General features: G+C 44.1%; 2 protein-coding genes across 10 annotated transcripts in view; one reads left to right on the forward strand and one right to left on the reverse strand.

The window, feature by feature from the left end:
• Positions 1 to 26,891, reverse strand: part of pargl (poly (ADP-ribose) glycohydrolase, like) — a 28,223-nt gene extending 1,332 nt beyond the window's left edge. Inside the window, exons 1-16 of the mRNA XM_014140379.2 lie at positions 26,873 to 26,891; positions 23,766 to 23,869; positions 11,513 to 11,877; positions 11,250 to 11,363; positions 11,018 to 11,110; positions 9,213 to 9,284; positions 9,041 to 9,127; positions 6,278 to 6,438; positions 6,081 to 6,160; positions 5,804 to 5,876; positions 5,630 to 5,705; positions 5,222 to 5,369; positions 5,064 to 5,142; positions 4,856 to 4,964; positions 4,621 to 4,729; positions 3,884 to 4,012 (exon numbers count right to left, since the gene is read on the reverse strand). Coding sequence (XP_013995854.2) covers positions 3,884 to 4,012; positions 4,621 to 4,729; positions 4,856 to 4,964; positions 5,064 to 5,142; positions 5,222 to 5,369; positions 5,630 to 5,705; positions 5,804 to 5,876; positions 6,081 to 6,160; positions 6,278 to 6,438; positions 9,041 to 9,127; positions 9,213 to 9,284; positions 11,018 to 11,110; positions 11,250 to 11,363; positions 11,513 to 11,875 — 1,693 coding nt within the window. The 5' untranslated portion in view covers positions 11,876 to 11,877; positions 23,766 to 23,869; positions 26,873 to 26,891. The remainder of the gene's footprint in view (positions 1 to 3,883; positions 4,013 to 4,620; positions 4,730 to 4,855; positions 4,965 to 5,063; positions 5,143 to 5,221; positions 5,370 to 5,629; positions 5,706 to 5,803; positions 5,877 to 6,080; positions 6,161 to 6,277; positions 6,439 to 9,040; positions 9,128 to 9,212; positions 9,285 to 11,017; positions 11,111 to 11,249; positions 11,364 to 11,512; positions 11,878 to 23,765; positions 23,870 to 26,872) is intronic.
• Positions 26,892 to 26,965: 74 nt separating this feature from the next.
• The window catches only part of LOC100380362 (zinc finger, MIZ-type containing 2), a 39,235-nt gene continuing 38,575 nt past the window's right edge, over positions 26,966 to 27,625 (forward strand). For 3 of the 9 annotated variants that reach the window (XM_045687180.1, XM_014140103.2, XM_014140088.2), the window contains exon 1: positions 26,967 to 27,469. The gene's annotated coding sequence lies outside the window, so the exon portion shown is untranslated. Of the gene's footprint in view, positions 27,470 to 27,625 lie in introns of all 9 variants that reach the window. The other 6 variants (XM_014140087.2, XM_014140096.2, XM_014140101.2 and 3 more) reach the window with 3 other exon arrangements.

The raw sequence follows: 27,625 nt of genomic DNA on the forward strand, positions 1-27,625 counted from the left end.
TTCATCCAATCTTCATAAAGTACACTATACAAAAGTATGTAAACACTCCTTCAAATTAGTGGATTCTGCTATTTCAGCTGACAGGTGAATAAAATCGACCACCCAGCCATGCAATCTCCATAGACAAACATTGGCAGTAGAATGGCCTTACTGAATAGCTCAGTGACTTTCAACGTGGCACCTTCATAGGATGCCACCTTTCCAACAAGTCAGTTTGTCTAATTTCTGCCCTGCTAGAGCTGCCCCGGTCAACTGTAACTGATGTTATTGTGGAGTGGAAACATCTAGGAGCAACAACGGCTCAGCCTCAAAATGGTAGGCCACACAAGCTCACAGAATGGGACTGCCGAGTGCTGAAGCTGCCTCTAGAAGCAACATCAGCACAAGAACCGTTCGTCGGGAGCTTCATGAAATGGGTTTCCATGGGCGAACAGCCGCACACAAGCCTAAGATCACCATGTGCAATGCCAAGCGTCGGCTGGAGTGCTGTAAAGCTCGCCGCCATTGGACTATGGAGCAGTGGAAACATTCTCTGGAGTGATGAATCCCGCTTCACCACCTGGCAATCCGATGGACTAATCTGGGTTTGGCGGATGCCAGGGGAGGAATAATGGTCTGGGTCTGTTTTTCATTGTTCGGACTAGGCTTCTTAGTTCCAGTGAAGGGAAATCTTAATGCTACAACATACAATGACATTCTAGACGATTCAGTGCTTCCAACATTCTGGAAACAGTTTGGGGAAGGCCCTTTCCTGTTTCAGCATGACAATGCCCCCGTGCACAAAGCGAGGTCCATACAGAAATGGTTTGTCGAGATCGGTGTGAAAGAACTTCACTGGCCTGCACAGAGCCCTGACCTCAACCCCATCAAACACCTTTGGGATGAATTGGTCGCAGTTTTAAATGAGAACTTGTTCTGAACTGGCTTACCTGGTTAAATAAAGGTTAAATAAACATAAAAAAATAAAAATTGGAACGCCAACTGCGAGCCAGGCCTAATCGCCCAACATCAGTGCCCGACCTAACTAATGGTCTTGTGGCTGAAAGGAAGCAAGTCTGTACAGCAATGTTCCAACATCTGTTGGAAAGCCTTCCCAGAAGAGTGGAGGCTGTTATAGCAGCATAGGTGGGGACGAGCAGGTGTCCACATACTTTTGGTCATGTAGTGTACATGTTGGATAAAACAATTGTCACGACAGGCCTGATGGAAACAGAAGAGTTGTTGGTAAACTTTCCAAATGTCGACAAAACAGAATACACTAGACAAGGTGGGATCTTTTTGTGTCTAGTTAAATTAATTATGCGAGAAATGTTGGTGGAAACGCTTTTATACGCAAATACTGATATAATAACCATCCTATGGAAGTAAATATGGAGTCACGCGATGACATGTGTGGTCCTCCCACTACAACTCGTCAGGAAAGCATGCAGTTTATTAGGCTACAGATTAAATAAGTTATGGTGAACTTCACAGTGCGGTGAAAGTGCACTGTGATGAGCTTGATGCTCCTTTCCAATAAATATTGAGGGTTTTATTCTGGTGACATGATGATCGATGCTTGACTGCTGTTTGACAAATAAGTATATTCTCACTGTTGTGAGTCCATTTGGTGGAAACACACTGGTGGGAAAATATGCATATTTCCTTTATGCGGATTTTAGAATATTCACAAGGAAATCTGTCGCCAATTGGATGGCAACCTAGCTATTGATTGATTTCTTAAGAGTTCCATGCTTGTCTCAAAGCAGTGCGAAACAGTGCTGAAATAGATGACATACACAGGTAGGCTAATGCTATTGGAGTTTCATTAAGCAACAATTTGATGCCTTCAATTGCATTATCCTACTTTATTCCCATATTTTCGTCATTCAGTAATATTTATTCCCACAGTAATTCTTTATGGATCCATCATGTTGTGGTTAAGAAAACAGTGCATGTGATGGGCTATGTGAAGAGATGAGTGAAGTGACATGCCACAAAGTTTACAACTGCCAGGAGGATAGAAGTAATGGGCGCAGCCTAGCAACCATCAAGAGCTTAAAAGCGTAGTGCATGTCAATGCCACCTTGGTTTGAATACACTGAACACAAATATAAACGCAACATGTAAAGTGTTGGTCCCATGTTTCATGAGCTGAAATACAAGATCCCTGAAATGTTTCATACGCACAAAAAGCTTAGTTCTCTCAAATTTTGTGCACAAATTTGTTTACATCACTGTTAGAGAGCATTTCTCCTTTGCCAAGATAATCCATTCACCTGACAGGTGTAGCATATCAAGAAGCTGATTAAACATCAAGATCATTACACAGGTGCACCTTATGCTGAGGACAATAAAAGACCACTCTAAAATGTGCAGTTTTGTCACACAACACAATGCCACAGATGTCTCAAGTTTTGAGGGAGCGTGCTAATGGCATGCTGACTGCAGGAATGTCTACCAGAGCTGATGCCAGAGCACTTAATGTTCATTTCTCTACCATAAGCCGCCTTCAACGTCATTTTACAGAATTTGGCAGTACGTCCAACCGGCCTCAATATCGCAGGCCACATGTAACCACGCCCGCCCAGGACCTCCACATCCGGCTTCTTCACCTGCGGGATCGTCTGAGACAGCCACCTGGACAGCTGATGAAACTCTGGGTTTACACAACCAAAGAATATCTGTACAATCTGTCAGAAACCGCCTCAGGGGAGCTCATCTGCGTGCTCGTCGTCCTCACCAGGGTCTTGACCTGACTGCAGTTCGGCGTCGTAACCAACTTCAGTGGGCAAATGCTCACCGTCGATGGCCACTGGCACACTGGAGAAGTGTGCCCTTCACGGATGAAATCCTGAGGCCCGTTGTCGTGCCATTCATCCGCCACCATCACCTCATGTTTCAGCATGATAATGCACGGCCCCATGTCGCAAAGATCTGTACACAATTCCTGGATGCTGAAAATGTCCCCGTTCTTCCATGGCCCGCATACTCACCAGTCACACACCAGATACCACACCCCTACTTTTTTTTTTTAAGTATTGTATCTGTGACCAACAGATGCATATTTGTATTCCCAGTCATATGAAATCAATAGATTAGGGACTAATGAACTGATTTCATTTTATGAACTGTGACTCAGTAAAATCTTTGAAATTGTTACATGTATCGTTTATATTTTTGTTCAGTGTAGTTACTATAGTAACTCACCCACTGTAGATCTGAGTCTGTTCTATGGTAACTCACCCACTGTAGATCTGAGTCTGTACTATGGTAACTCACCCACTGTAGATCTGAGTCTGTTCTATGGTAATTCACCCACTGTAGATCTGAGTCTGTTCTATGGTAATTCACCCACTGTAGATCTGAGTCTGTTCTATGGTAACTCACCCACTGTAGATCTGAGTCTGTTCTATGGTAACTCACCCACTGTAGATCTGAGTCTGTTCTATGGTAACTCACCCACTGTAGATCTGAGTCTGTTCTATGGTAACTCACCCACTGTAGTTCTGTGTGTACTAACTCACCCACTGTAGTTCTGTGTGTACTAACTCACCCACTGTAGTTCTGTGTGTACTAACTCACCCACTGTAGTTCTGTGTGTACTAACTCACCCACTGTAGTTCTGTGTGTACTAACTCACCCACTGTAGTTCTGTGTGTACTAACTCACCCACTGTAGTTCTGTGTGTACTAACTCACCCACTGTAGTTCTGTGTGTACTAACTCACCCACTGTAGTTCTGTGTGTACTAACTCACCCACTGTAGTTCTGTGTGTACTAACTCACCCACTGTAGTTCTGTGTGTACTAACTCACCCACTGTAGTTCTGTGTGTACTAACTCACCCACTGTAGTTCTGTGTGTACTAACTCACCCACTGTAGTTCTGTATGTACTAACTCACCCACTGTAGTTCTGTGTGGGACCAGTAGGTGGTGCATGTTCTGCAGCTCTCTCTCCAAGCTGAGGTTATTGAATGTGAAGAAGGCCACGCCCCTCTTGGCCCTGGCTGCAGCCATCAGCTGGATCAGAGCTGGGAGGGGAAAAACAACCAATCAGATCACAGTATTATTTTGTGTGAATTTTCAGAGTGGGTCTCTGTGGAATATCCTGTGGGTAGAGTTGAGTTAGTGTTTGGGGGGTTAGGAGCCAGGGTCAACAGTTAGGGGTAGCTTTAAGTAAGGGGTTAACAGTTAGGGTAGTTTAACTTAAGGGTCAGCGGTTAACAGTTAGGGGTACCTTTAAGTAAGGGGTTAACAATTAAGAGTACCTTTAAGTAAGGGGTTAACAGTTAGGGGTACCTTTAAGTAAGGGGTTAACAGTTAGGGGTACCTTTAAGTAAGGGGTTAACAGTTAAGAGTACCTTTAAGTAAGGGGTTAACAGTTAGGGGTACCTTTAAGTAAGGGGTTAACAGTTAGGGGTACCTTTAAGTAAGGGGTTAATAGTTAGGGGTACCTTTAAGTAAGGGGTTAATAGTTAGGGGTACCTTTAAGTAAGGGGTTAACAGTTAGGGGTACCTTTAAGTAAGGGGTTAATAGTTAGGGGTACCTTTAAGTAAGGGGTCAACAGTTAGGGGTACCTTTAAGTAAGGGGTTAACAGTTAGGGTACCTTTAAGTAAGGGGTTAACCGTTAGGGGTACCTTTAAGTAAGGGGTCTCCATTGAAGGCTCCGCAGCCCCAGTTGCCCGTGGCGATGTCAGGAAGGAAGTCTGGGTGAGTGTTGTCATCTGCCTTAAAGCCACAGTACGCCTGAGGGAGGATATTACAGGAGACCACCGACATCAGATTTATCTCCAGCCCTGCTCTAGCTAGCACACCTGATTCTACCAATCAGCTGTAATCTGGCCCCTACAGGAGAGGAGGGTTGTCTCTCACCTTGTTGAGTTCCCTGGTGACCTGTTTCATGTTGTACTGTTCTCTCTGGTTTCTGAAGTGGAGAGCATCCATGGCCACAATCTGCCTGTGTAGCCTCTGCCACTCATCCCTGCAAACACAGGGAGAGCAATCAGGGATTTTAGCGGGTACGTGAGTGAGTGTGTGTGTGAGTGAGTGAGTGAGTGAGTGAGTGAGTGAGTGATCTCACCTCTCAATGTTGTCTCTGTGAGGCCCTGCCCACTTAAAAGTGTCGCTGTAGCCACTGTACTGACTGAACTGTTGAGAACCTACAGAGAGAGAGAGAGATGTGAAGGAGGGAAAGGGAGAGGAGGAGAGATGATATTACCTGTGATCACACACACACACCTGTGATGAAGAGACACTCATTGTCTCCTAGTTTCTCAGTGAAGAGTCGAGATACGATGAGTTCTGGGTTCATCAGGAACAGAATCTCCTCCTGAACCAGACCTGAGCCCAACACTCCACCTCCTATCATGTTACAGGCAAAGTCCACCTGCAACACACACACACACACACACACACACACACACACACACACAGTGTTACACACAGTGTTACACACTCACAAATTCACAAACACACACACACCCACTTAGCATTACACACTCACTTTTTCACACACACACACTTAGCGTTACACACTCAAACACACAGTGTTACGCACACACACACTTAGCGTTACAGTCACAAATTCACAAACACACACTTATACAATGTTACACACACATACACAAGCCAGTAGATGTCACCAACCTGTAGCATCCCTGCTCCCTGTTCCTCTATGCAGCCTGCTGAGGTGATGTGGAGTTTAGGAACAGTCTCCTTACAACTGACACACAGAGAAAGACAAGAGGGGACATATGAGTGAGGGAGTGAGTGAGTGAGTGAGTGAGTGAGTGAGTGAGAGAGAGTGGGCAGCGAGTGTACCTCCTCCAGTTGGGCATGTCTCTGTCTCTGATGTAGCGCCTCTCAAAGGTCACCAGTCCACTGGGCCTGGTCGCTGTCATGGCAACAACAAGGGTTAAAGTTCAGACAGGTAAATCTGGTTCCCACAGCAACTATTATCAGAGGGTATTCCTCATCGACACTCATCAGACTGTCTTAAATAGGTTCCTGTAACCTACATAATACACTCATTCTGTACCCTACAGTACTTGTATTCCAGTCATTATAGTGACTATAGTAGTGTGTGGTAGTAACTTACCTGGGTCTGTGACAGTGTGGAAGTAATGAAGGAGGGCTCTCAGCTTCTCTCTCTTCCTCTCAGACCACTTTTCAAACAGACTGACAACACAGAGAGATAGAGTGGTCACATGTTATCATCTGTTGAAGTTGGAATACTTTGTGTTTGTCTCTATGTGTGTGTGGGTCCTCAGTGGAGTTTGTTGTGTGTGTTCTGACCTGTTAAAGTTGATGGTGGGGTAGTTGTGGTACTCTGCTCTGGGGTTGGGGGAGTTGCGGTGGGGGAAGGTGCAGTAGAAGGCGTTGGCCAGCAGACAAGCTATCTGACCCTGGGACAACGTGATGGACTGAGTCTGGCCCTTCTGGAGTAGAGGGATAGCCTACACACACGCACGCACGCACGCACGCACGCACGCACGCACACGCACACGCACACGCACACACACACACTTAACAGATTGAGTAGATAACACACATTCAGTACCTTTACAATCTGTACCCTACATAGTACACTACGTAGTACACTACCTCTGTACCCTACATAGTACACTACCTCTGTACCCTACATAGTACACTACCTCTGTACCCTACATAGTACACTACCTCTGTACCCTACATAGTACACTACCTCTGTACCTACTGTGGCGTACAGCAGGTCAGCCACCAGGGGGAGACTCGTCGAGGCCTGATGACAGACAGTGTATACATCACGAGGCGATGGCTCCATCTGGGGGGCCAACTGAGGGGACAATTCGGGATGGCCCAGTGGGAGGATCGTAACTTGAAAGCCGCCACAGCCCAAGTGGTAGCGGTGGATGGACAGCTACTTCCGGGGGTGAGTGACTGGCGATACCTCCATTTCCAGATCAAGAATAACCTTTTGTATCAGGTGTCACGCCAACAAGTGGAACTTCGAGAGGTATTGTTGCTGCCCCAACGGTATGTGGGAACCGTTCTTCAGCTGGCCCACACCCACCTGTTGGGGGCGCACCTGAGAATGGAGAAGACCCGGGAACGGATCGGCGCCCGGTTCCACTGGCCCGGTATGAGGGCCGTGGAAGACTACTGTCGCAGCTGCCCGGAGTGTCAAATGACTGCCCCAAAGGCCCACTTCCGAAACCCACTGGTCCTGAGCAACGAGGACCTCGACCCGGCCTAGAAGCAAGAGCACAGGGAGCTTGTCGATCGGAAGATGGCGGTGTTCTCCGAGAAGCCGGGACGCATGACCCTCATTGAACATCACATCCGTACCCGGCCTGGGGAAACGGTCAGAAAGAGGCCATATTGGATTCCAGAGGCCTGAAGGAAGGCCGTGAAATAAGAAGCGGAGGCTATGCTGAGGATGGGGGTCATTGAAGAGTCTCAGTGCATGATGCAGCCCCATCATATTGGTGCCCAAACTGGACGGTAGCCTCCGCTTCTGTAATGATTTCCGGGGTGTGAATGACATAAGCTTATTCGACGCCTACCCCATGCCGAGGTTGGACGATCGGCCGATTGGGGAAAGGCCCGGTACATCAGCAACCTCGACTTAACCAAAGGATATTGGCAGGTACCGTTGGCAGCCTCCTCCCGGGAGAAGACGGCGTTCTCGACACCTGACGGTTTGTATCAGTACCGGGTGCTCCCGTTCGGTCTCCATGGAGCCCCACCCACCTTCCAGCGACTGATGAACAGAGTGCTTCGACCCCACCAGCAGTACGCAGCGGCATATCTGGATGATATCATCATCCACAGCCAAGGTTGGGAAGAACACCTGATGCGCCTCCAGGCGGTGCTGGACGTGCTCAGACAAGCCGGGTTGACCGCGAACCCCAAGAAGTGCAAACTAGATTTCGAGGAGGTGGAGTACCTGGGGTATATGATCGGACGGGGGAACGTCAAGCCCCAGGAGAGGAAGGGTCAGGCAGTATGGGACTGGCCCGTCCCACGCACCAAGACACAGGTCAAGTCTTCCCCCCTGACTGATCTACCCAGAGCCGCCTCCCAAAAACAGTGAAATGGACGAACGAGACAGAAGCGGCGTTCAGCCATCTGAAGGAAGTCCTGTGCTCCCATCCAATTCTCGTAACGCCCGATTTCCAGGTGCCAATGGTGGTCCAGAGGGACGCATGTGATACGGGACTAGGGGCCGTTTTGTCCCAGATACACGCTGGGGAGGAGCACCCCATCATGTACATCAGCCGAAAGCTGATACCTAGAGAAAAAAAGTACTCTACTGTTGAGAAAGAGTGTCTAGCAGTGAAGTGGGTGATAGACACTCAAGTATTACCTGTTAGGTACCCACTTCACCCTGGTCACGGACCATGCTCCCCTGGTCTGGATGGCCAGGGGAAAGGAGACAAACGATCGGGTCACCAGGTGGTTCTTGTCCCTTCAACGCTTCTCTTTTTCTGTTGTGCACTGGTCAGGGGTGAAGCATGGAAATGTGGACGCCCTATTGAGAAGGGAGACATACGTCGCACTGATGACAGTCCCCTCCCCGACAGAGCTAAAGGGGGAGGGGGGAAGACTCGTTGAGGCCTGGTGACAGACGGTGTATACATCACGAGGCGATGGCTCCATCTGCTGGATGTGCCAGGTCTCGACGGGTTCTCCGGCCAGGACTAATTGGGGCTGATTGCTCACCAGCTGTGCAAGGCCCATAAAGCTGCCAGAAGGGCAGCACACAGGGAGAGTGGGGGAAGAAAGGACTCCCGTATAGTTGGGAACGGTTACAGAGGTAACAGGAGTGAGTGCAGTATTGATCCGGTCAGGATACAGCAAAACCCGGAGCCCAGAAGACGGTATCCCGGAGAGGGTCTCATGGGGGAGACCTATCCTTTTCTTTTTTGATTTATTATTTAAATAAACACCCTTGAAACCGAGCTAATCCTACTCTGTCTGATCTGTGTAAACGTCTTGACCAAACCCCCTGGTCTGCCACACTACACTACCTCTGTACCCTACATAGTGTACATAATGCAGTTCCTATGTTGTTACCTTCTTGATATAGTGAGGCAGGCTGGAGGCCAGCTTTGCTATCTTAGGAAAAACAGACATGTAGTATTTCTCTTCTTTGGGTGATTTCTAGAGGAGAGGGAAAGGAGAATATATGTAATTCTACATAACACATTTAGAGAGAGTTGACATTCACAGTGAAGTGGTAACTGACCTTAACAAAGGTATGCAGGGCATCAAAGGACCATTGAGCTTCATACTTTGGGTTGTATTTCTTTATGGCTTTCTAAGTGGAGAGAAACATGTAGATCATAGTTAAACAGTACTGGTCAAACATGCTAACCCCTACCTTAACTGTTACCCCAAACCCAGGTTAACATGAGGAGTCGTGTTAGGAAATGTTAGGATAATAGAGGCGTGTTAGGAAATGTTAGGATGATGGAGGCATGTTAGGAAATGTTAGGATAATAGAAGCGTGCTAGGAAATGTTAGGATAATAGAGGCGTGTTAGGAAATGTTAGGATAATAGAGGCGTGTTAGGAAATGTTAGGATGATGGAGGCATGTTAGGAAATGTTAGGATGATGGAGGCATGTTAGGAAATGTTAGGATGATGGAGGCATGTTAGGATGATGGAGGCATGTTAGGAAATGTTAGGATGATAGAGGCGTGTTAGGAAATGTTAGGATGATGGAGGCATGTTAGGAAATGTTAGGATAATAGAGGCATGTTAGGAAATGTTAGGATAATAGAGGCGTGTTAGGAAATGTTAGGATAATAGAGGCGTGTTAGGAAATGTTAGGATAATAGAGGCGTGTTAGGAAATGTTAGGATAATAGAGGCGTGTTAGGAAATGTTAGGATAATAGAGGCGTGTTAGGAAATGTTAGGATAATAGAGGCGTGTTAGGAAATGTTAGGATAATAGAGGCGTGTTAGGAAATGTTAGGATGATGGCGGCATGTTAGGAAATGTTAGGATGATGGCGGCATGTTAGGAAATGTTAGGATGATGGCGGCATGTTAGGAAATGTTAGGATGATGGCGGCATGTTAGGAAATGTTAGGATGATGGCGGCATGTTAGGAAATGTTAGGATGATGGCGGCATGTTAGGAAATGTTAGGATGATGGCGGCATGTTAGGAAATGTTAGGAAAATAGAGGCATGTTAGGAAATGTTAGGAAAATAGAGGCATGTTAGGAAATGTTAGGAAAATAGAGGAATGTTAGGAAATGTTAGGAAAATAGAGGCATGTTAGGAAATGTTAGGAAAATAGAGGCATGTTAGGAAATGTTAGGATAATAGAGGCATGTTAGGAAATGTTAGGATGATGGAGGCATGTTAGGAAATGTTAGGATGATGGAGGCATGTTAGGAAATGTTAGGATGATGGAGGCATGTTAGGAAATGTTAGGATGATAAAGGCATGTTAGGAAATGTTAGGATGATGGAGGCATGTTAGGAAATGTTAGGATAATAGAGGCATGTTAGGAAATATTAGGATAATAGAGGCATGTTAGGAAATGTTAGGATAATAGAGGCATGCTAGTAAATGTTAGGATGATGGAGGCATGTTAGGAAATGTTAGGATAATAGAGGCGTGTTAGGAAATGTTAGGATAATAGAGGCATGTTAGGAAATGTTAGGATGATGGCGGCATGTTAGGAAATGTTAGGATGATGGCGGCATGTTAGGAAATGTTAGGATGATGGCGGCATGTTAGGAAATGTTAGGATGATGGCGGCATGTTAGGAAATGTTAGGAAAATAGAGGCATGTTAGGAAATGTTAGGATGATGGAGGCATGTTAGGAAATGTTAGGATGATGGAGGCATGTTAGGAAATGTTAGGATGATGGAGGCATGTTAGGAAATGTTAGGATAATAGAGGCGTGTTAGGAAATGTTAGGATAATAGAGGCATGTTAGGAAATGTTAGGATAATAGAGGCATGTTAGGAAATGTTAGGATGATGGAGGCATGTTAGGAAATGTTAGGATAATAGAGGTGTGTGTGTGTGTCGTACCTCTACGTCACCCACTGATGCAGTGGTCTTCTTGGCCAGACTCTCCAGCTGTTTAGAGACCACCTCCCACCGACTTTGCTCAGAGCTGATTACCTGGGAAAAGTCAATCAACCAACAGACCAATCAACAAATTAGCCAACAAACATAAATCAATCAACCAAATGTTCAATGAACCAATCAATTGACAAATAATGTATCAATCATCAGTAAATGAATGAATCCATGAACCCACCCATCCAGTCTTGATGAGGCTTTCTGGTGAGCAGGGCATCTTAACAAAGTCACTGTGCCACACATGATGTCCAGAATGAGGTTTCAATGTCCTTTTATGGTGGAACTCATTCACCTGAATAGGGAGGTAGACAGAGACATGAATGAACAGTGAGAGACACTCCTTTTAGTCATTTTTTTGTGTGTAAACGTTCCAGTTCACTCTCAGTCACTTTAGATGCAAGCTTTTTTATTGATCTGCACTGGTTTAATTCTCTCTCTTACATCTATGAGGACGTTGTGAGTTCTGCTGAAGGACAGCTGCTCCAGCTTCTGAGAGCAGCACGACCTCTTCTCCTTCTCACCCCTCGCTCCCTCCGTGTCTCTTTTCCTTTCTCTATCCCTCCCTCCATTTGCGTCCCCTCCTCCACCCGCCTTTCCCTCCCCCTCTTTCTCCCTTTCTCCATCCCGTTCTCTCTCACTGTCTCTGTGCAGTGATTTGGTGACCAGAGTTTTGTCAATGTCGACCAGGTTTCCAGCAAGGACCTCTCCGTTTGGGTGGCGTTTAACTGCCTGATCCCTGTTCTGCATGTCGTCGTCTTGCTGCAGGGCAGCTTTCATTTGGGAACTGTTGTTACGATCGGCCATACCTGGAGATAGACAGAGAGACAGGAGTAGGCTTATACTGTCTGCTCCTGAGTGATATATATCATATCAACATACAGGTTATATTAAATATACCTCACATGTGACCTATGATAAGACTATGTCATTTGTATGAAAAGTCTACTAAAATGTTTATCTGACTCCATAAATATGATGTTGCAATTTGCCAGCAGGACCACAGTTGAGTTACAGTAATAGGTTATCAAGAAAGGACTAAGAATTGTCTATATCAAAAGCAAATATTTAATTAGCATTATAAAATGAACGGATTTACATACAAGGCATACAAGGGGGAGGAGACAGAGAGAGAGGGATAAGAGAGAGAGAGAGAGAGAGTGTGAGTGAGTGAATCTCACCACAGCTGGTCAGGAACAACGATAAAGGACAATGAAATCTGAGACCATTTTATAACATCTGAGTTGTTTGGATTCAACATCTAAGTTGTTGACCAATGGCATTACTGCAAAGTGAACCTCCAATCAGATATCAGACCTACATGTAAAGACAACTGCACTTTCTCATAGCCTCAAGATGTAGGGGTGCTGGGGGTGCAGCAATAAAAATAAAAAAAACAGCAAGAATTTGTGCTATAGCAAAAAAAATACAAAATATTAAACAATTTTTCTGTTGAATTATGCGTCACATCTGGAGGAAACCTGGCACCATACCTACAGTGAAGCATGGTGGTGGCAGCATCACGCTGTGGGGATGTTTTTCAGCGGCAGGGACTGGGAGACTAGTCAGGATTAAGGGAAAGATGAATGGAGCAAAGTACAAAGCGATCTTGATCAAAACCTGCTCCAGAGCGCTCAGGACCTCAGACTGGGTCAAAGGTTCACCTTCCAACAGGACAACCACCCTAAGAACATAGCCTAGACAACGCAGGAGTGGCTTCGGGACAAGTCTCAATGTCCTCGAGTGGCCCAGCCAGAGCCCGCACTTTGAACACGCTCAAGCATCTCTGGAGAGACCTGAAAATAGCTGTGCAGCGACTATCCCCATCCAACCTGACAGAGCTTGAGAAGATCTGCAGAGAAGAATGGGAGAAACTAACATTTCTACAAACCAGTTTTTTCTTTGTCATTATGGGGTATTGTGTGTAGATTGATGTGGAAAACAAACAATTCAATCCATTTTAGAATAAGGATGTAACGTAACAAAATGTTGAAAAAGTCAAGGGTCTGAATACTTTCAGAATGCACCGTACACCCCAATTTTTTTTCTACGCCTCACGTAAGTCAACAAAGTCTGTTTTTTTAATATCCAGTGCAAATGATAGTTCCTCAGTATTTGAAAAATCTTTCCAACACGCCCAGCCTCGATAATCACCAAGCCTCGGTGTGATAGAGCAAAATATCATGATCTGATATTCATATATCCAGTGGAAACGCCATACAAAACAGCTTTCTGTTCTGAGCTCACTGGCGCAGGAAACTTTGAGGGCCCGGAATAGCCTAGTTGATACAATGTGATGATTTGATGCAATGTTGAACTTCACTAGCAATAGCTCAAATCAAAACAGATAGAAAGGGAGGCAGACAGGCAGAGAAGAGAGATGAATGTGATTGAAAGAACCAGAATTTATCATATTTTCTACTGTTTTTATTTGTCCACTTTAGGCCTTTTACTTATTTGATGATGGAAGTTATAGGCCTACTGCTGCAATGGCCTTCCATGCTCTCATTTCTTTAGCCACCAATGGACCACAATGTATCAATGTGTCCATATGGCAGAGGCAAATGCTCTTGATGAATTTTAACTTTTAGATTTTTATAATTTTCCTTCAGATTTTTATGATTAACCACGAGACAATGATTTTGAAAAACTAAAATGTTATTATTGAAATTAAACTGTTCCACGAAAATGGACCATTTAGTTTGTTTGTCTTTGAAATAACACCAAAATGAACGCAGACTAATCTATATAATCATGTTGTCACATTGACACTTTGATGAATATTACCGTCAGAAGATAGCACTCAGTTCCGTGTATCAGTCAAATGGTCTAATACTTAAAAAAATAATGTATTTCACCTTTATTTAACCAGGTAGGCTAGTTGAGAACAAGTTCTCATTTACAACTGCGACCTGGCCAAGATAAAGCAAAGCAGTGTGACACAGACAACAACACAGAGTTACACATGGAGTAAACAATAAACAAGCCAATAACACAATAAACAAGTCAATGATACAGTAGAAAAAAGAAAGTCTATATACAGTGTGTGCAAAAGGCATGAGGAGGTAGGCAATGAATAGGCCATAGGAGCGAACAATTACAATTTAGCAGATTAACACTGGAGTGATAAATGAGCATATGATGATGTGCAAGTAGAGATACTGGTGTGCAAAAGAGCAGAAAAGTAAATAAAATAAAAACAGTATGGGGATGAGGTAGGTAGATTGGGTGGGGAATTTACAGATGGACTATGTACAGCTGCAGTGATCGGTTAGCAGCTCAGGTAGCTGATGTTTAAAGTTGGCGAGGGAAATAAAAGTCTCCAACTTCAGCGATATATAATAATGTAGCCTATATAATACACTTGATGAAATTAAATAGAATATTAGTTTCAATTTCCCGACTACTCGTTCAAATTGAATTTAGAATTTTTCAACCCATTGAAATTGAGATTTTATATTGTTTTTCCAATTTACCTTTATTTGTTCGAAAATTAAAAATGAAATATTGGTGTGGCTGGGAAAACGGTTATTTCTTAAATCTGTGGTTCAAGTGGACGCTACCACTTCAGTGCTGGCGAGATTAGCCTTGCCTACACTATAAAGTGGTAAATTAATGTGGCACACACACACACACACACACACACACACACACACACACACACACACACACACACACACACACACACGGATTGGCCATCTGGCATTTCAGGCAAATGCCAGATGGGCTGATGAATTTTTAGCCGAATGTGCCAGTCTAACTTGTTTTTTTTTGTGCAAATGATCAAGGAAAACAATTATTTACAAGCAAGCCAAAACTGCTACTGTGTATTAATGTTTTACTCAATAATAAAGCTGTACATGACAGATTCTAACTCTTTGACTTATTTCTACCTAAGGGATGTTGAAACCTGGGATGACTCATGACTGACTTGGAGGTGAAGACAACAACAAAAAATCCTCAAAGAGCCTATTCCAGAAATCAAGTCATTATCAATGTCTTGTGCATTTATTTTCATTCTGATGTGTGTATATCACTTCCAAACCTGTTTCTGAGAATCACACCACTTCCTGCTTTCTGCCCACACAGAGAGGGAGTTTGCATGACGCTCTGCAGCGCTGCAGTGCATTGTGGTCTCATGGCCTACACTCAGATGGAACCGTTATATACGTGGGTTCATCTGGGTCAGATCTTATTTTTCCACTCTGAGAAAAAGGAAGTTGTGTGTAGGCTACATTTACAACAGTTCAAAACTTTGAGTTGATGTCTGAAATCATGCATGCAAGTTTAACATTATCCTGCTAAGAATATCTTAATCACTGGTATAAGTTATGAATGTTCCTTTTTGCTAAATATGTTTATGGTCTGAGGGGGTGAGCAATGGAACAACATTGCTGTGGTTAATTGCTGCCTGTATCTCTAAATTCACGCACACTTCATCCCATCATAGAGGAGTGTCGGTGGTGGATGTTAATTTAGTGGCAGGGGAGGACTGGCCATCTGGCATTTCAGGCGGTGGGCATGTTTTTGCGCAAAATGATCATTATCTGGCTAACACTGGGGGCTACACGGAAATAAATGGGCTGGTGTGGGGGGCCTTGAGGAAAAACATGGCCCAGTGTGTTAGAAATGCTAGGGCTGGTCCCAGTCCGCACGCACGCACACACGGACGGACGGACGGACGCACGCACGCACACACACACACAAGGTATCTCCGAGGCAATGCTATACCATTCTAACGGCCATCGTGCGTTGTCAAGACACTGAATGGGGTTAACTCTCTTGGTACGGTCACCGACTGTGAAGAGACATGGAGTTGCGTACATCAGTTGCTGTCAGACTGCCCTTCGCTACAATGTCATCTTCAAACCCCTGCGTATGCCAACACCGTGTATAGAAAGTCTAACAGCTAGGCCTAGCCTACAAGTCACAATGGAAGGTTAACTTACAAATCTGTGCTTAATGGCATTGTGTTTTATGTAAACATCCAATGAAGTAGCCTCATAGGCTTGTTATCTTGTGAATGTAGCCTAATGCACAGATTGCGCCGAGATCTATTGCGCGTCCCTGTCGACCCACGAGTTGCCCCCCGAACCCTGTGATGAACATCTTGGGGCAGGGGTTCAGGTAAAGCAGCGTCTGAGACAGCAATTTTACGGTCCATTGTTATAACCTATTAAAGGTCTAGACACTAGCCTCTGTACAGTGAACAAGTAGCCTAAGTTAGCGGTATAGCAGAGATAAATGCATAGCCCATAATGGAGACGACGCCCCTGTTTTGGGATAACTTATGCATCCTTCATTCCTCCCATCCTTGAATGATAGGTGAAAGGAGATGTTACGCTAGGCTACCAACCAAGTGATGTCAGATCAGTGATTATTTCTACAGCCTATGATCATTGATATAATATACACTGTATATACAAAAGTATGTGGACACTCCTTCAATTTAGTGGATTTGGCTATTTCAGCCACACCCATTGCTGACAGGTGTATAAAATCAAGCACATTAAATCACGCACACAGCCATGCAATCTCAATAGGCAAACATTGGCAGTAGAATGGCCTTACTGAAGAGTGACTTTCAACGTGGTAACGTCATAGGATGCCATCTTTCCAACAAGCCAGTTGGTCAATTTTCTGCCCTTCTAGTGCTGTTATTGTGAAGTAGAAACGTCAAGAACTGTTCGACGGGAGCTTCACGAAATGGGTTTCCATGGCAGCCGCACACAAGCCTAAGATCACCATGCGCAATGCCAAGTGTCGGCTGGAGTGGTGTTAAGCTCGCCACCATTGGAATGAATCACACTTCACCATCTGTGCTTCCAACTTTGTGGCAACAGTTTCTGGAAGGCACTTTCCTATTTCAGCATGACAATGCCCCTGTGCAAAATGCGAGGTCCATACAGAAATGGTTTGTCGAGATCGGTGTGAATAACTTGACTGGCCTGCACAGAGCCCTGACCTCAACCCCACTGAACACATTTGGAATGAATTGGAACTCCGACTGTGAGCCAGGCCTAATCGCCCAACATCAGTGCCCGACTTCACTAATGCTCTTGTGGCTGAATATGGAAGCAAGTCCCCGCAGCAATGTTTCAACATCTAGTGGAAAGCCTTCCCAGAAGAGTGGAGACTGTTTTAGTAGCAACTCCATAATAATTCCCATGATTTTGGAATGAGATACTAGACAAGCAGGTGTCCACATAATAATTGATCTAAATACAAAAAGTATTTCAAGAAACTGAGAATCAATCCATGAAAATATTCAAACAGCACCTAAATTACATTGCTTTGCAGGAGTGGTCCTTGAGTTGCCTCTCGTCCCTCAGACACGTTTGCATAAAATCCCTCCTTCACTCCTCCCGCAGTCATTGGATAGGCCTAGAGCTATAATGCCAATAAACTATAGTCTTATTTAATTTCACTTGCCCACTGCAACCTACTGTTAGCGTACAGGTTATGGGTTCTCAATATAGTGGGCCAGTGTAGGTTTATAATGGGCAGCAAAATAGCAGTTGTAGCGAATTTGGAGGACAGGTCGACATAGCCACATATCTCAAGATAATTTGTTTCATTGGGTGTGCTCATGTACTATTTACAGTCGTTAGAAGGATAGTTGCCATAAGGGGGAAATACTACTGTTAGTAAAGCACCATGGTCGTTAATAGTTGCCATTACACAAAGATTTTTGACTCCCCCTATTCTGAACCTCCCTTTCGTCACATAGGCCAAGATGTTAAGACTTCTAAACTACTGTAGGCTATGAAAGGTGTTTGCTACGCAGCAGAACATTGTAGCCACTTCAGAAGGCAGAATGACAGGGACTCAATCCCAGGTCTCTTCTCAGTCAGTGACAGAGCCAAGAGTTTCTTCATCCGGTTGTGCTCATAACGCACCATGGCCATTAGAAGAGTGTATGCCTATAGTCTGAAGTTGTATGCGTGTGTGTGTTTGCGCACAGTGACGGCCTGTTATATGTGCTAAACTTCGCCTCTAAAGGGCCAAAGTCCGTGACTCACAGCACTCGCTTTCCTGTCTGCTCTGGTGTGTGTTGGTTCTTTATTTCATTTTTACTCCCTTTTTCTATCTTGTCTCATTGCTGCGATTCTCCAACGGGCTCGGGACGCGAAGGGCGAGTCATACGTCCTCTGAAACATAACAAACAGCGCTTCTTAACACCTGCCCGCTTAACCCGGAAGCCAATGTGTTATCTGATCATACACAACCAATTATCACTTTGGATGAGTATAGGGCTCTCACTGTGCACTGTAGTAGCCTAGTGGCGTCCACTATAACCATGTATATCAAAATCACCCAGTTTTTCTAACCGCACCAATATTTTTACGTTCCCTTTTCAAACGACACAAGGTCAATTGCAACGTTGAAAATGTTTAACTCAGTTTCTATTTTTCAAATTGAACAATCCTATTTGATCATTGGATTGATAAGCGTTACAACGCACCGGGGGTAAATTGTGTAGGTGGGCTACTCACTTAATAAATAATGCCTGAATCCGCAGCTAATTTCTGAAGAGCAAAAGTATGTGTTTTTCCAGAACGCATTTAGAACTCTTCGTGAAGTTCCAGTAATCCTGAAAATGAAAGTGAAACGTAGACTAGGCTAATTTTCAAGCACGTCGCCTGTGCATATGACGTGACGGCATACGTGCGTGTTTGTATGAAGTGAAGTCAACTTTGTTCTAAGGGCAGAAATAATCTGATTGGTTTAGGGAAGAACAAATCCGATTGGTTTCTAAAAGGTCAATGGTCAGAGTTTAAGTTGCACAACTTTTGGAAACATGGAAAAGGTTTGAACTCAGAATCTTGTAAATACAACTTTGAGTTATAAGTTGTAACGTTTTCAAATTATTGTGTTACAGTAGTCAGACAAATGTGACAATATGTCTAGATACAACTGGTTTCCTGTAGCATATGTAGCAAGCTAGCAGAAACATGCTAAACTAATCAGTGCAAGCTAGCAAATAAGCATTTAGCAACCTCTTAGCCACTCATATTGAATTAGTAAATGGAGCTAGCTAGAAAATATACAAGAAAGTCAGCTAACATTTGTTTTATTGAAGTGTTAAATTGAATAAGCTATATGCACATAAACGAGGTCAACAATGTAAATTGCTAAGCTAAACAGAGCTAGTTGACTTGCAGATCTCTTACTAATGTTGAGTCATAGAATAGAGCTAGCTAGCTAGCTAGGTCTCAAATATACCATTAAGTAATCTCCCACGTCATCAGTATTTTGTGGAATAAGCTAAATAAACAAACAAATTGGAATGAACTAGCCCTGGGTTCCCGAAATGTAAAATGCTAAACTAAACTGGACTCGCTGGTTAAGCAGATAATGTTGAATCATAAAAAGAACTAGCCAATTATTTTGTTTATATCACTTATTCAACTAACAGATTTACTGGCAGATTTGTCACCTAACTTGCTAGCGATTTCATAATTCAACTTTAGGAGATAGCTCTCAGCTAAGCTACATTTAGCGTAGCATTTTATGTTTCTGCCCCCAGGGAAGCATAACAGTCCACTGAAATGTTTAAGTTTATAAAGTTTATTCAACTAAATATTCGGATAAATTAAGTGGAAGCCTAGCTGGCTAGCTCTATTCTATGACTCAACATTAGTAAGCTATAGCGTAGCACCCCATATTATCGGTATATTCAACAGCGTTATCTTATGATCAAGCCATCAATGTTTTGTGATTATTGGTGTTTGACATTTCAGTGGAAATACTACTACTATCAGCTTTTTGATAAGCGGTTTAGCAAAAAAATATGTCCTGTATTATCGGCAATGGGCTCCCAAGTGGCGCAGCGGCCTAAGCTACTGCATCTCAGTGCAAGAGGCATCACTACAGTCCCTGGTTCGATTTCAAACTGTATCACATCCGGCCGTGATTGGGAGTCCCATAGGGTGGCGCACAATTGGCCCAGCGTCGTCCGGGTTTGGCCGGGATAGGCCGTCATTGTAAATAAGAAAATGTTTTTAACTGATTTGCCTAGTTAAATAAAGGTTACATTTAAAAAAAGAAAACATGGTCTCCAGTTATTGGCCATCTTACTATTTTGTTCAATTACAAAATATATATGTTTAATTTAGTTAAAAAAAGAGACACCAACCTCGTATCCGAAGTGTTTACTAGATAGTTGACTAGTTGGCTAGCCTTCCAGTAAATTTTTTAAAAAAAAGACTTGTCAACTTTTCATCGAGTAGCCCGGTGTGCCCTCCTGTACTCTTCAGTGTCTTCAGTGTTGTAACCAAATAATATCTCATTATTTGTTTTACAGATTCATCTTTTGTTTTGAGAAAGTAGATACGTTTAATACTCACATGAGTTTGAATAATTTTGGTAAAAAGTTGGATATTAAATGATGTGTATGTATGTGTGTGTATGTCAAATATACAAGTGTGTATATTTTGGGTAACAGTTAATATATATATATATATATATATATATATATATATATATATATATATATATAAACCCAACTTAATTTACATAAACTGCAATGAAAATCGGTGGTCAGCTAGCTAGAAAGGTGTCTTTAGTTGCAAAACGTACGTTATTTTCCAGGCCATTTAAATGTTGTGCTCAAAGTGATTTAATCCTCCAACCGCTAGAGAGTGTCCGATGTTGGGGGAAAATTAGCTAGCTATCTGTCCATCCCCATTTTCTTAAATTCATATAGTTTATTCAATTTAACATTTCAATGAAGAAAATCTTAGCTGACTTGTATATTTGACACCTAGCTAGCTTTATTTATTAATTTGAGGTTGCTAAATGCATATCTAGCTAGCTTGCTCTGATTAATTACTCTTTGCTTCAAGTCAGGAGACTAGTTGTATTTTAGAGCAATTGTCACACTTATCTCTGACACAATAATGATTTCAAAACATTACAACTTGTATGTCAAAGTTTAATTAACAAGATTGTCAGTTCAAACCTCCGCTTGTTTTTAAAAGTTGTGCATCTGTTAAACTCCGCCCATTTACCTTTTAGAAACCAATCAGATAATTTCTGCCCTTAGAACAAAGTTGACTACACTCATCGGCGCCATGCATTGAATAACTAGTTATTCTATTCGCACATTTGATAATTAGTCATTGCATATTCAGCACGAAATAAAGTAGGTATCTGTTACAATAATCTCATCAGGATGAAATGCAAATTCGCTATGTGGAAGAGTAACTGTCAAGACGACCCTTGAACACAAGGTGGCGGTGATGGACAGTAATCCAGGGGCTCTGGTGTAGTCAATTGTATGCGCTTTCTCCTCATACTCCTTATACTCTAATCTGATCTGGAAACACAGAATAAGAGGCAAAGATAGGATGGACAATTAAAACACACCATCGGTCTGTTATCAATATGTTTCTGGACAGATGGAGGGGTTGGAGCTGTTTGTGTGTGCGTATGCGTGCATGACACGCCTGTGGACCTGTATGTGTACATTCCTGTGTGTGTCAGTGGAGGCTGCTGAGGAGGACAGCTCATAATAATGTCTGGAATGGAGTCAATGGAGTGGTATCAACCACATGGAAACCACATCTTTGATGTGCTTGATACCGTTCCATTGACTCCATTCCAGCCATTATTAAGAGCCGTCCTCCCCTCAGCAGCCTCCACTGTTGTGTGTGTACCTGAATGTGTGTGTGTGTAGTCGGGGCACACAGACACAGGTATGTAGGCCTGTGAGGATTATGGAATTTTGGGTAACAGTTAATTGTCATGCAAATAGCCTTGGTTATTGTCAAAATTGTTTAAAAATGTTTTGAGCTAGTAATGCATCATAATGCATTTTTTTAAATTAGCAATGACATACCTAATGAATACAGCACAGCTTTGGGAACACCCCTGTCTCAAAAATGAATGTTTCTGAGGCGTCACTACAGACCCGGGTTCAATCCCGGCCTGTGTCACAACCGGCCGTGACCGGGAGCACCATAGGACGGTGTACAATTGGCCCGGCATCATCCGAGTTAGAGGATTGGCTGGGGGGGCTTTACTTGGCTCATTGCGCTCTAGTGACTCCTTGTGACGGGCCGGGCGACTGCAGGCTGACTGCGGTAGTCAGTTAAACTGTGTTTCCTCTGACACATTGGTGCAGCTAGGCTTCCAGGTTAAGAGGGCGGTTGTTAAGAAGCGCGGTTTGGCGGGTCGTGTTTCGGAGGACGCTTGACTCGACCTTCTCGCGAGCCCGTTGGGGAGTTGCAGCGATGAGACAAGATTGTAGTGGGATCGCATTTGGATATCATGAAATTGGGAGAAAAAGGGGATAAAATACACACAAAACAAATGGTTCTGACCATTTGGAACTTTTGAACATTAAGCTTCTCCTCCCGTCCGTACTGTTCTACTCGTCAAATGACTACCAACTTTACCCATTTCATGTAAAAATGCTATAGGGTAAAACTATATCTACATGAATACAAAGTTGTATTCCACCTACTCCTAAAATGAATATTAAGATGATTATCTTTTTTCTCTTTCACGATTTTTGTCCATAATTGTTGGTTACACGACGATACGATAATTGTGCCAGTCCCAGTCAGTAGGCAGTGAGTGTGAGGGGTAGAGAGGCAGATGGCAACTGTATCAGTTTGCCTTAGGCATGTAGTCTGCAGATATGAGAGGGAAAACCAGGGACTACACATTGCTAGAGATTGTGTGAGCAGTCTGTGTCATTACATGGATGAGTTGAGTGTGTGTGTGTAGGACTTCTGAGCGAGGGTGGAGACCCTTGTTCACTCTTCCTGTGTGTGTGTGTGTTATTGTGGGTCAGCCATTTCTGTGGAATGTTCCGCCCCTGGCCAGAGAGAAGTCACCACAATGGAATGCACTGAGAAAACAGAAAAACAAAACACTGACTAAGAAAGGCCAGAAAATGAAGAAAGGCTACCTTGCATGTGTGGGTAAGCACACACACCTGTGTCTGTGTGTCTAACGTCTCTAAAATAATGTAAAAGAGTGTAAGAGATAAAAGGTCAGCGCAGGAGAGAGAGAAATAGAAAGAAAGGAAAAACTTCCATTCCCTTTGTCTCCATCATCAGCTGCAGCAATAGCAGTGCAGAGACAGACATAATCACATGCAGACACTTCACACACTCTCTCTCTTGTCCCCACTCTCTCTCCCCCTCCCTCTTTCTTTTCCTCTTTCTCTACTTCTTGTCTCTCTCTTTCTCCTATCTCTCTTCTCTCTCCTCCCTCTCTTATTTCTCTCCCTTCCTCTCTTCTCTGCTCAGAGATTAGCTGGAGGTCATATTGCTGCAATAGTGATCCTCCTGCCTCAACCACACACACACACACACAGAAATATCAGATCAATACTGAAGCACCATTTGACCCTGTGCCCTGTAAGCGTGTGTGTGTGTGTACATGCTTGAGTGTGTGTGCGTTCACTCTGTGTGCTAGTATGTGGAGTGGGAGTCAGGAAGACTCGGTTGTTAAATGACTGCAGTGGATTGGAATGGTGGGGAGTTGGTGAGTGTGTGTGTGTTCGCGCTGCGGCAGGTCGTGGGGGGAGGGGGCATAGGACGGGGTGGAGAGGAAGGGAGGGAGGAGGAGGAGGGTGAAGAGGAGGCGGTGGGGGGGAGAGGGAAGATGAGGAGTAGGAGGGAGAGGAGGAGGGGACACTGGGTAGAGGAGAGAAAGATGAAGAAAAGGAGAGGATCTCTACCTGTTTCCAGGGCAACGGAAAACTGCAGGTCGGAGTGTTTTCTCCACGCTACGCTGCCCTCTAGCAGAATACTGCAGACACCTCTGCACACACACTGCAGACACCTATAAACACACACACACACACACAACACAGACTTACCTCAGTGCATACTGAGCAGTGTGTCCTTGCTTCTGAATCTCTGCTAGTGATGGGCTATGAGCAGCTCTGTACCTAACACTGAATAACTGTGTTTTACATCAGGTCAGGACTTAATGTATAAGGTGAGTGTGTGTGTTTATGTCTGCCCCCCCCCACACTCACACACATGCACACACAAACCAGCTGTAGTTTATGACCACTTCATGTATATTAATCATCTATAAGGTGTCTATAAACAGAGTAGTAACTGTGTATTCAGTCTATGGTCTGCCAACGCTGGCTTTGTCGTCCCACACAAACACACACACACACGTTCCCTTGTGTATTGCTCTGACCTGACATCAGGAGAGGGCAGCTCTGTTCAGCCGTACTCAACAACACTCTTCATCTATTGTTCTCCTCACCACCCTCTCCCTCCAGCTCTGCCTCTCCACCCACCTCTCTGTCATTCCCCTCTGCAGCCCCTCTCTCCCCCTCGATTTACCCCTCCTATCCCCTTTTCATCCCACCTCCCTCCCTCTCCACCCCCCTCTGTCCTTTGATTTCGCCCTCCCATCCCCTCTCTTCACTCCCCTCTTTCCCTGTCAACCTCCTTTCTCCCTCCCTACCCCCTCTCTCCCTCTGCACCCCCTCTTTCCCTCTACACCCCCTATCTTCCACCCTACAACCTCTCTCCCCCCCTCCCGTCTGGCTAATTCCCATGATACAGTATGTGATTGCCCTAGGGTGGAACATACCAACCGCACTAGATCAAGGGAAGGCACAGAAAGGAAGGAAAGCCTTTTAGTTTCCATCTTGACACACACTTTAGAACCTGTCTTCTCTACTACAGCAGTGTTCCTTAAACCAATCCTCAGGAACTCCCAGTTGTTTCACATAGCTGTTACATTTCACCACTAGCCCGACTGATTCAGCTAATTAAGGGCTTGCTGATTAGCTCATTCATGCTAGTAAAACCAAATGCATGCTTTTCAACCGTTCGCTGCCCGCACCTGCCCGCTCGACTAGCATCACTACTCTGGACGGTTCTGACTTAGAATATGTGGACAACAATTAATACCTAGGTGTCTGGCTAGACTGTAAACTCTCTTTCCAGACTCACATTAAGCATCTCCAATCCAAAATTAAATCTAGAATCGGCTTCCTATTTCACAACAAAGCCTCCTTCACTCACGCCACCAAACATACCCTCGTAAAACTGACTATCCTACCGATCCTCGACTTCGGCGATGTCATTTACAAAATAGCTTCCAATACACTACTCAGCAAACTGGATGCAGTCTATCACAGTGCCATCCATTTTGTTACCAAAGCCCCTTATACCACCCACCACTGCAACCTGTATGCCTAGTCAGCTGGCCCTTGCTACATATTCGTCGCCAGACCCACTGGCTCCAGGTCATCTATAAGTCTATGCTAGGTAAAGCTCTGCCTTATCTCAGCTCACTGGTCACGATAACAACACCCACCCATAGCACACGCTCCAGCAGGTATATCTCACTGGTCGTCCCCAAAGCCAACACCTCCTTTGGCTGTCTTTCCTTCCAGTTCTCTGCTGCCAATGTCTGGAACGAATTGCAAAAATCGCTGAAGCTGGAGACTTATATTTCCCTCACTAACTTTAAACATCAGCTATCTGAGCAGCTAACTGATCGCTGCAGCTGTATATAGTCCATCTGTAAATAGCCCACCCAATCTACCTACCTCATCCCCATATTGTTTTTATTTACTTTTCTGCTCTTTTGCACACCAGTATTTCTACTTGCACATCATCATCTGCTCATCTATCACTCCAGTGTTAATTTGCTAAACTGTAATTACTTCGCTACTATGGCCTATTTATTGCCTTACCTCCTCACGCCATTTGCACACACTGTATATAGACTTTATTTTTTTCCTATTGTGTTATTGACTGTACGTTTGTTTATTCCATGTGTAACTCTGTGTTGTTGTTTGTGTCGTACTGCTTTGCTTTATCTTGGCCAGGTCACAGTTGTAAATGAGAACTTGTTCTCAACTAGCTTACCTGGTTAAATAAAGGTGAAAAAATATATAAAAAATGGAATCAGGTGTGCTAGTTATGGAATTCAACAGTTATGGGTTGGGGTCCCAGAGGAAAGGTTTGAGAAGCACTGATCTACACAAGAGACCCCCTACCAGTGCTATATCACACACACACACTGGTGTAACCCATCCCATCTCCCCCTTCTCAGTCTGCAGGGGTACGATCTGTTAGCCTCAGACTGGGTCACGTTTAGTAGGTATAAAATGTTTTGAAACACAGAGTAAAACTGAATGTGTCCAATAACAGCACATATTTTGGTTTTCGGTTTCAAGACATTGTGCTAGTGACATACTAAACACAACTCCAGTTAAGTGTTTTTAAGGTTGAGTATTAGCTGCTAGACACCTCAGATACTTCCCTTAGCCCCTATACCCATACAGTGCATGTAAGGGGCATTCCCAGATACCTGAGAACAGGAAGAGCAATGAGAACACCTGAGAGGGAAAAAACTGACAGACATTAGTGCTCTCTCTCTCTAAACCCGTCCATCTCGCTCACCCTCTCTCTCACCCCTCCCCCCTCTTGCTGCTGTAGAAAGGGACAGGTGTGTGACTTTGTCCTTCCATTACCCCTCTCTTCCTCTAATCCCCAATCTATCAAACAGAAAATTACTATCCTGCCACTGATGCTTTGTGTCAAGGAGAACTGCTGATTTTAACGATGACAACAAACAAGGCCATAGTTTAATTTGCTTCCAATAAAAATGTAATGCATAGAATAGACATGTATTACTTACCATGTGGAAATCTATATTTGTAGGCCTATATTCTATAGATGCCTACCTGCAACTCAAAATGATTTCCTCTGAATAAACAGGCTACCATTAGATTATTCTGAAACAGGCCTAATAAACAATATACAAAATGTAATCGTCAATGGGAATCTGATTAACGATCGTTACCGAACCGACGTCACCGTGGAGGCAGGGGTGACATCTCTCTCGATGACTCCTTCTGTAATGATCAGCTACTCTGGTCTAGGGGCGAGGAGAAAAGTCAGTCGCTAGCCTTGTGTAGGGTGTGTGAGGGACATGAAAAATGCCTTTCTCCCGTCGGAGACAACAGCCCCGTGATCTCATGAATATATTGTAGCTGGCGGGACATTGTGCAATAGTCAGGGAGGTATGCAATCCAGTTTCATAGGCAAAAACGGCTGCTCGGAGCAAGGACTAACTACTACACGGCGATTCTTCTCACTTTTGTGCACGCTTACATTCCGAGTAGTGACGACGCCGGCCAAGCAGCGATACGGATCTTTTGAGGCACATTCGACGAGGCTGCCAGCTACAGTTTTAAAGGGGAAACGATTCGCCACATGCAGACATGGGAGCGAACGTTAGAACTTGAAGACAGACAAGACACACTGTTGCGGATATAAGGAAAAATAGCGAACATAGCCTCATTTTATTGTCACTGACCGATATTTCTTGGAACTATCTACCAGCTGAATAATACAGAATCAAATAGAGAATTCCAACCACGGGTAGTTGGAGTCAAAGGTAAGCCCCAGCAGAAAACCAGATGGCTAGGCTAGCGCTGTCGAATAGCCTACTGTAGCCACTAACGTTAAGCTATTTGCAAATATATCCCAGCCTAAATATGCAGTCAATAGCCTGTGCTGTTTGACGTTTGGACAGCGTCTGCATCTCGGTTTC

Source organism: Salmo salar, chromosome ssa01 (assembly GCF_905237065.1).
Source record: "Salmo salar chromosome ssa01, Ssal_v3.1, whole genome shotgun sequence".
Lineage (NCBI taxonomy): Eukaryota > Metazoa > Chordata > Actinopteri > Salmoniformes > Salmonidae > Salmo > Salmo salar.